General features: G+C 38.3%; 1 protein-coding gene and 1 pseudogene across 2 annotated transcripts; both read left to right on the top strand.

Moving 5' to 3' along the window:
- The first annotated feature begins 2,944 nt into the window (after nt 1-2,944).
- Nucleotides 2,945-4,533, top strand: LOC115982780 (annotated as a pseudogene). Its single transcript, XR_004089727.1, has 2 exons — nt 2,945-3,274; nt 3,519-4,533. The product of XR_004089727.1 is annotated as an uncharacterized LOC115982780 (transcript).
- A 3,981-nt stretch (nt 4,534-8,514) lies between these two features.
- LOC115981043 lies at nt 8,515-8,976 on the top strand. Its single transcript, XM_031103232.1, has one exon. The coding sequence runs from the start codon at nt 8,515-8,517 to the stop codon at nt 8,974-8,976; it is 462 nt and encodes a 153-aa protein (XP_030959092.1).
- The last annotated feature ends 841 nt before the right edge of the window (nt 8,977-9,817 follow it).

Raw genomic sequence — 9,817 nt, 5'->3', positions numbered from 1 at the left:
GTGTGCACAACATACAGCTCCTGCGATTGTTAGGATTGCTTACAAACCAAGCTGCCTTGCGAGCCTTCAACAATTAAATAAGCTGGGTTTAATGATATAAACTTGTTTTCTTTACGAGCCAACTTTGATTTTGGAGAATGGGAGATGCTGGTGCGTTTTGTTTTCTTGCTAGGAAAACTCCGGGAATGGAGAAATTATACTGTCCTTATGGTGTACCATGTTATATGTTCACCATTCTACTAAAAGACACTCACTTGTTTGAAATTGCTGAGTCAGTAATTAGTTTCTGTTTAAAATTTTTTTTCTAACTTAACAATTTTAAACAAGTGAGAGTCTTTTAGTGGAATGGTGAACCACGTCACTTGTCTATCATGAGGACCTTATAATTTCTCGTGGGAATGGCTTTCTTTTGTTTTATGCTTTTTGTATTTGCTTAAATGTGAGAACAAAAGGTGATTAAGTAAATAAGTTGTCTTATTTGGAAAAGACTGACTTATTTGTTTAAAGGTACTTTTTATCGTAAATAAGATAGCAGTAGATAAGCGCAATCAAACTTTGTTGACATTTACTCGACAATTTAAATGATATGATCGGTTGCAAGTTTGCAATATCGAATTTTGTTGAAAGTTGTGCTCTGAAATCTGCTTTACAATGATTTTCATGAATTGTGTTAGGACTTTTAGTATTCGTTAATTTTATGACAAAATTATTTATAATTTGAATTTTTTATTTTGCAATACATATGGGGTAAATTAAGGCTGAAGCTTTTAATTACTGTGCAAGACTAAAGACCTCAATCGAGCAAGATCTAGAACTCCGTCATGTGAGAATGAAGATTAAAACATAAAGTTTCGATACACTCTTGATAGACTTTAAATTAACTAAGACCCTATTTTGTAAACTTTAGAGTTTTCCTTTCAGTGCTGTTTTTATAGTCACCTTAAGCCTAAAACCTACTTAAATTTTAAACCTTGTTTCAACTCTAATCACAAGAGAGGAAGACAATCACACTAAACCTTGAAAAATCTAGAGAGAGCCTTCTTTTGTCTTCCAACCTCTCCCATTGAATATCTTTGAGAGGTTGTGTATTCCAAACACATAGATCACCATACTTATGTCAAACTTCTATTGAAACCATAGAGACAACATCACATCTTCAAGAAGTCTTGGAGTGATTGGAGATCAGTTTTGTGATCAGTTGGTCGACTTGCAACAACAAGTAACTTTGAAGGCTTAAGGCAGGAATCATAGGAGTGGGAAGCTCAGGTTGTTAAAGTGGACTTCCTTTGATATCTTTAGATATGAAACCTCGAGTGGGCATAGACCTTATCTAGATCACATACGCGTTCCGTCTTGTCCTCTATTTTCCAAACTTTTTGTTCTTGAGTTTTTAAAGCCATTTGTGACCGTTTGTTTTGGCTTGTTGTGCTTAACTTCTTTTATTGGCTAATCTATTATTTTATTATTATTTGACCAAAATAATGTATTATTTAAGACATAATAAATAAAAATAGTTCTTATCACTTTCTCAAACACAAGAGTTATGTTCTGCCTTCCTCAAGTGTTCTTGCTCTTACATAGACTTCTCTTGTTCTCAGAATTTTTTCTTGATCGATTAAAAGAAAATGCTTTGTGGAAGGTTATTTTTGAACCTTTATGTGTGGAGGTGCGTTCAACACAAAGGTTGGTGTTATAATCTGATCCTAGTGTGTTGTTCAGCCTGAGAATTTTTTTGCACCAAGTTCTTCTTTGGGTGGTACTAATTAACCTTTAAAGATAATGCATTCACATAATTTTATAGCTCTATGAGATCGATCTTCAACTTATATGTAGATTCTGCTCTTGTTAAGAAAGCCAACGTTTCATATGTCATAGCATTATCTTTCTTCCTAAGGTGGAGGATCATAAAGTAAAGACCAAAAGATCGTATAAATCCATGCTGTGACATAATGTGTTTTTTGTCAAGAATAATTTAGTGAATGCACTAACTCTTTAACCGAAAAAGCAAGTTAAATCAGAAAAATCAATAGGTGGTGATGTAAAAATTGGAATTTGTTATGACAGGATCATTCCCTTAAAGGCTTAAACCACACCAGCTAGGCCAATTGGCTTATTGAACTATACGAAACATATATTTAATTTTTTCCATTAAATAATTAGTTTCCACTGTAATATAATAATTAATAGTTAATCAATGAATACTATTCATGGGCTGACTCTTTGACCGGTCGTTCTCAGGTCAAAATGATTCCTTGTCCCGCAAGGTTTGTTGCCTACCTGATGAGTACCTAAGCACACCAATACTTTGTTTTTTTTATACCTAAAAATCTGTTCTAAACGTCCTCAAATGCTCTAGCAGTCACAATCTCTTCAGCATTTTCTATCCCCTTGATGACTAAAGATAGCATCAGATTACATAATTTGAAAACAGTTATTGTCTTGTTGCCATTCGTAGCTTCTATATTTTTATCTGCAACTTGGATTGATAGACATAGGCATCTAGCCCAAATGAATAGCCAATCATTAGCCAAAAACAGATAAAAAACAAGATAAACAAATGCCCTGTAAATGTACATATATTTCCAACTCCTTTAGGCCCATGGATATTAAAATCCTCAAGGTCTCATTAACAATTGTCACCTTGATTTTAACTCTTTTAGAATGGTATCTTTCAAGATGTGAAGCATCATTTGTACTCGGCCCGATTGAACTCCTTGTTATGGTTTCATTGCATTTCTAAGTTCACACACCTACATAAACTATAAGAGGCTCCGCACACCAATGAATCCGTGTAGTCTATGATGAGGAAATAATGTAATGTTTTTCTAGCACTGCGGCTTCATATTTCTAAGTCAAATTCATGACTTCGCTAAGTTCCAGTAATGTAAATTTCTTTTCTCCCTTGTGGTCCAGCGGCAAGATAGTAATTTATTCAATCATTGGCAGGATGCTATATCATCATATAAATCCATCTTGTGGGGGCTTTGCTGTCATCACCTTTGGCTGCTTATCTCTTTGTTTGCAAGGCTTTTAAATTTCTTTAATACTCAACTTCAATCCATTACTGTTGCAACCTAATTTTCAAACGTTAGCTTGTCTCCATGTCTACCTTTTATGGTGTTGGTTTTTCCCTCTTGTAATTCTTACTCTATTCTTCCCTGCAACCTGGTTTTTAAGTATTAATGCCTAGTTTGGCTTAAAGTTCTAAGAAATGACAAGGCATCATATGGAGAGTAACATAGAAGAAAAGGTCATTCTTCACGGAGAGTCTAAGGTATTCTTTTTTCTTTGCAATTCCATGAAAATTATTTTTCTACATTTGTTAATGTTATAAAAATTCTGATTTAGAAGTTCCGACTTTGTTAATAATTAGGACGTGGTAGAACATGATCTTGAAGAGTCAGTTTTAGCGTCTTTACCCACATCACCTAGATTGTTTCATGTTTCCCCTTTAATAATATAATTTAACTAAGCTTTCATTATGGTGCAATATTTGATCAAACTTGATTGGAATATAGAAAGCACATACAATGATTCCTGCTCACTTGGTTGCTGAAGCCATATCCACTCTCCACCTGAGATGGTCAGGCCCAATACCCCCAACTGAGATGAAATATGTTTGCGAAATACCCGCAATATTGCAATGGCCTTGTGGAAGAGGGACACAACAAATTTGATCTTGATAATCTTTCTATAAAGGAGGAATCTACAGAGACCCTACCTGATGACAAACGCAAGTCCCACAAGAATATTAGTAGTAATCTTTCTGACCTTGACAAAACCCAATTGGAGCCATCAAGACTCCTTGATATACTTACCAAGAAATCTTCTTTTCAAGGGAGTTTCATTTCAATCCCAGAAATCCAAGCTAGGAACCGAGCCTTGAAGCATTGTGGGCTATCAGAAAAGGACTACTTGGTTCTTTTCATGCCTAACTACAAGGATGCTATGATGATGATTGGGGAGAGCTACCCTTTCTTCAGAGGCAATTTCTACCTGACCATTATTAGCGAAGAGTTTGATCAGAAAAGGGAATTTGCGACTCATAAAGAATCAAAAGTCGTTTCAGCACCAGAATCTTGGTTGGACTTGAGGATTAAGGGGTCGCAACTTAGCCAGAACTTCAGGAGGAAGTGTAAGCATAGTCCTAAGGGACTTTTTTCTTACCCTCTCTATTTGAATGGGACCCGATACTCACAGCATTGGATCTCAGAGGCACACCGGAATTCATGGCATGTTCTCCTTGATATAATGGGCTTGATTTCTGGCGAGGACCGGCTGGCTCTTGCTCTACACCGTCTTGACTTTGTGTTGTGTTTACTAGATAACACACATGGTCAGCCATCCAAGATTACTTGCCTCCTCGTTAGGAGAAAATCATTTGATACTACTTCACCTTCGGCCTAAGTCCATAACTAATTACTAGAGCTTGTAATAAGGATGTGAATGTAGATCAGCTTCAAGACCTGTATTTTAATGTAGTATATATATATATATATATTGCATTTGCTTTTGTTCTTAAACATGCTAATGAAGCATGAGAAGGTCCTTTTAATGTCATTTCTTTCTTAGGAACCTCGGTGATCCAAGTGAATGGCATGCCTTGTAAAGGTCACTTAATTTATTCCTCCAACCGGTTCAACTTATTCACTTTGTGGCACTCTTTTGCTTTCATGTAAATTTAAGATCAAAGTTCTCCATGGCCTCGCATTAAGCACTCTACAAAGACTCCTAGGAATTGAGTGCTTGATGACCCCTGACAACATCTTAGAATACATGCCAAGAGCCTTACAGCTTAACTAACACATTTTAGCATTTTCGACAGAGATGTCCAAGTTCAAAAGATACACTCTGTACAATACTTACCAAAACAAGAGCCTTTGCAACGTAATTTGATCCAAGAAAATGAATATCTGGTTGCACAATTCAAATCCAAACCTTGTAAATTGTAATCCAAAAGTTGTGATAAGGGATTATTTGGCAAACCATTTAAATGGGGAAACCTCTAAAAACATGAAAATCTTTTGCTTCACTGGAAGAAGCCCCTTCTACTGGGGGACAAATAGAGGTTGAATATAAACAAGTTGCAATACTAAAAACAAATCTGACCGCGTATCCTAATCCAGTAATCCCACCTCACAAAGAGGAAAGGTAAAGTTGGTTGAATCATGTGTGGACAGTCTTATAATGTTACTTTGCCAAGGAAAGTGAAATATTATATAGTCCGTAGGTAGGTTCAGTTGCCTCTAAAAACAATATGGGAATGAACGATTTTTATACGAGACTAATGTGAAACCAGGGATGGAACCACTTAAAAGATAGGGGGGCCATGGTCCCCTGACCCCAAATATTTTTTTTTTCTTCCCTTTTTTAATCGTTTATACTTTAAATATTGTTAGATATTATTTAACCTTATATATAGCTAAAGTTTGAAATTTAGACTTCTAAAAATTTGCGGCAACCCTCTTTCCAAAATAAAATTGGCACAAGGAGAACTCGTAAGATAGAAATAACCAACTAGCTCACAACTATGGGGCTTCCAAAAAAAAAAAAGAAAAAAAAAAAAGAAAGACTTTTTAATTAAATTTAAAAAAGTTTTGATACCATTTTAATAAGAAATATAAAAATAAAATAAATTGTCAAAAATTTAAGTTTTTTTTTTCCTCTGACATAAAAAATTTTTAAAAGTATTTTTTTAAATGATTGCCCTTATGCTATCCATTAAAAAATAAAACTCCATTAATAAATACATAAACCCAAGTGCAATCTGTTACTGTACATTACTTTAAAAAGTATTGTTAACTCATCTAAAACAATTCGTAACTCAAGTTCCTACTACATAGTCACCAAGCCCAAAAGGGGGCATACTAGATTTGCTTCAATAAGAAAAGAAAGATAAAAAGATGTGTAATAGTTGCTCAAAAAAAAAAAAAAAAAAGAAGATGTGTAATAGAGAAAGCATATCGCCATTAGTTGTGGTCCATGCGTCCAAGATAGTGGGTAAAAGTGATAGCAAAATAAGTCAATGACTATTACAGTTGCAATAACAAATCCCAACCACATGCTACAGGTTTTGGGTATATTACAATAGAGGGTCAGCTTGTTGAAGAAGCATTATTGTGTGTAGTACAAACACAAGCACACCTGTCAAAGAAATACCAAATGCGTGTGGTCCCATTTTGTCAAGACTCTACTTTGTCATTCTCCAATGGGAAGGTGACACTTTACCCATTAGAAAAGTAACACATGTCCATTTCTACTATTATTAAAGAAAAAAAGGACTCAAGTCATAGCCTCATAAAACTTAGAAACGTAACTTTTTCTCTCTAGGCTTTCCTTGAAAACCTTGAGGTGAAACCTAGGCTTGCCGCTTGGGCAAACACTTCTCTCCGTTTAGGTGGTAGAACAATTTCAAATAGATTGCCTTCTACCATAACACCAGTACGCATGGAGGAGGTCACGAATCAGTGTGCTGGATTAAAACTATTAGAAAGGGAAGTAAATGAGGTGGACCTAACACTGATAGCAAGGGAGCACAGTCACGTACTGGCTAGAAAGTTTTGTACGAAGAGATGGGTGAACCTGGAATTAGTGGTGAGAGTGTTGAGGATGGTTTGGAGAACTGAGAAAAGTTTTGAGGTGCACGATTTGGGGGAAAACAAGGTTCTCTTCCATTTCAGCCTCAAGGAGGATCTAAATAAGGTGCTTTTGTTGGGTCCGTGGTCTTTCGATAAGTACCTATTGATTCTTCATAAACTTAATGAAGGGGAAGCGGTGACAAAAGTAAAGTTTGACAGAGCAACCTTTTGGGTTCAAATCCATGGTTTTCCTACCATGTGCTAGACAAAAGATGCCAGCTTGTTGATCGATGGGACGTTGGGGACAATGGAAAAGTTAGATGTGGATGACAAAGGATTTAGCATAGGAAGCCATTTGCGCATCAGGGTATCATTGGATATATCCTTATCGTTATGTCGTGGAAGGTTAGTTCGCCTCGGCGGGCTGTCGCCAACATAGGTGGATTTCAAATGCGAATGCATGCCGATATTTTGTTACTGGTGCGGAATGGTAGACCACGATGAGCAAGATTGCATGTTGTGGATTCGTAGTAGTGAAACTCTCAGAGCAAAAGAAAAACAATATGGCCCTTGGTTGCACGCTATCCCGAAACGACTACAGAAGCCGCAGATGGTCGTTGCAACTAACGGTGACCGAGGCGGGAGGAAAACGCATGGACATGAAGACTGTCCAGGCGAAGCAAAGGACCAGGCAGGCAAGGCAACGGTTGATAGGGGTATTGGTTTCGAGAAAGCACATGGGAAGCACATGAAGGGCGACGTGGCACTCTCGGACCCATTAACGATGCACTGGACTTGTCAAATCCCAGAAAATATGCAAGTTGCAGCTTTTGAAAAGAAACTAAGTGAAATAGATGAGGCTTTCAAGGGAGAGGTGGTGCTTTGGAGAAGCCATCAAGTGCGAAAAGTGTGCCGGTAGTTTCGGCTGACCTGCAGAACTCGGCGCAAAGCTCAAGGGTTGACGAAGAAAGTGAAAAGCGGGAAGAGAAGGTTGAAATGTGGGCTGGACTTAAAGAGGACTTGGGCTCGTCTATTGGGCCTCCAAGTATGACCAATATTACTCCTTCTAACATTAATATATCCACGACCCATGAATCAAAAGAAGGCAACGTAGTTATGGGCTAACACAATCCAAGGCCTCAAAGTAGTAATAAGAACAGAATATTGAAGGGGCCCACGGAAAAAAATAATATAGTGGGACGTAACTCTGTAGGGAAGGAAAATATTGACGTGGGGGATCGAGGTCAGTTGCTTGGGGAGAAAAAAGAGGAGCATACGTTAATGGAAGTGGAAGCAAAAGGCGTTGGAATTAAAAGGAAGGAAAGAATACCGTTGGAGGATATTTTAGATGTTGAGGAATATGGAAAGAAACAAAAGCTTGAATGAGAAGTCATGGCTCTGGGAATAATCATGGCAAAACACCTTGGATCAACGTCAGCTGCGAGGCAGCCACGTCGGGAGCAATGAATGCTATTGGTTGGAACTGTCGGGGGCTTGGGAACCCCTGCATAGTGAAAGCACTCCAGAAGCTTGTTATGGAGGAAGATCCCACCTTGGTTTTTCTTATGGAAACCAAGTTTTTTGTGTTGGAGATGGCACGCATTAAGCACAAACTAGATCGGCAACAGGGTCTAGTAGTACCTAGTGTTCGGCGTGGAGGGGGTTGGCACTTCTATGGAAAAGTTCGATGAAAGTGGACGTCCAAACCTATTCACCTCGACATATCGATGCAATTGTTACTGAAGAACAAGGTAACAAACAGTGGAGATTTACTGGTTTCTACGGCCACCCGAAAACGAATAAACGTGAGGAATCTTGGAGACTACTAGAAGAGCTAAGTACTAGAAGTGACTTACCATGGATTTGTATGGGGGACTTTAATGAGATAATGCATGGGAGGGAGAAGGAAGGTGGGAATATTCGTCCAGAGTGACAAATGAAGAATTTCCGTGAAGCAGTCAACCAATGCAACTTGAGAGATATAGGTTACCCTGGGTCGAATTTCACATGGTGCAGGAGACTGGGGGCTCGTGGATGGATCAGAAAGAGACTTGACAGAGATCTGGCATCCACAAACTGGTCTGTTATGTTCCCAAATATGGGTCTACATCATGTAGTAGCTTTCACATCGGATCATTGTATGCTGGTTTTGAAGGCCCACCATGATAAACAGCAGAGAACCCAACGAATGAAGCTATTCAAGTTTGAGTCAATGTGGCTGAGAGATAAGGGGTGCAAGGAGATAGTGACTGAGGCATGGGACAAGGCACTGAATATGGGGGGCCAACACCCGTTTTCTCAATGCTTGGAGGAGTGCAAGCAGTCTCTGATGGTGTGGAACAGGAATACTTTTGGTTATGTAGGCAGGAAAATAGCAAGACTTCAAGGAAAACTCTAGGGTTTGAAGGGTAGGAAAAGTAGTATTAACATTATGGAGGAGATTTAGGAAACAAAGACGGAGCTGAATAGGATGCTCTTGGCAGAAGAGGACATAGGGCAGCAACGATTAAGGAACAGTTGGCTGAAGTCAAGTAACCGTAACACATCATTTTTTCACACCAAGGCATCTAATAGAAACCAACGAAACACCATTTCCAGGATCAAGGATTCAAATAATGTCTGGCAGGAGGATGAGGAAATAATGGGCAGAACCTTTATGGAGTATTTTACACAGTTGTTTACGTCATCCCAGGCTAAAGTCAGTATAGAGCTGATTGAGGCCATCCAGGTAAAGGTGACGGATAGAATGAATACCTTACTCCTACAGGAATTTCAAGCTTATGAAGTGGAAAAAACTCTGAAGCAAATGCACCTGCTGAAGGCGCCTAGCCTAGATGGTATGCCCCCCCATCTTTTACCAACATTTTTGGTCTAATGTGAGTCCAATTGTTATAAATACTGTGTTAGACTTTCTTAACAACAGTGTAACTCCTCCTAAGTTCCATGAAACGCATATTGTACTTATCCCTAAAATGAAAAACCTGAAATATGTAACGGATTATAGGCCAATCAGCCTGTGCAACGTGACCTACAAGCTTGCCTCTAAGGCAGTGGCAAACCACCTTAAACTGGTCTTGCAAGACATTATATCAGAGCAATTTCGTGTCTGAGAGGTTCATCACAGATAATGTCCTAGTGGCTCATGAATTAATGAATCATATCAACAGGAGGAAGAAAGGAAAAAATGGAGAGATGACCCTGAAATTAGATATGAGTAAGGCATATGACCGGGTGGAGTA

Source organism: Quercus lobata, chromosome 3, assembly GCF_001633185.2.
Source record: "Quercus lobata isolate SW786 chromosome 3, ValleyOak3.0 Primary Assembly, whole genome shotgun sequence".
NCBI lineage: Eukaryota > Viridiplantae > Streptophyta > Magnoliopsida > Fagales > Fagaceae > Quercus > Quercus lobata.
The sequence above is the reverse complement of the archived record's forward strand: the minus strand, read 5'-3'. Positions and strand labels throughout refer to the sequence as shown.

Bases quoted from the DNA above. Each gene is read 5' to 3' on its own strand.
- LOC115981043 (XM_031103232.1), top strand. From the start codon at position 8,515: ATGAAGAATTTCCGTGAAGCAGTCAACCAATGCAACTTGAGAGATATA.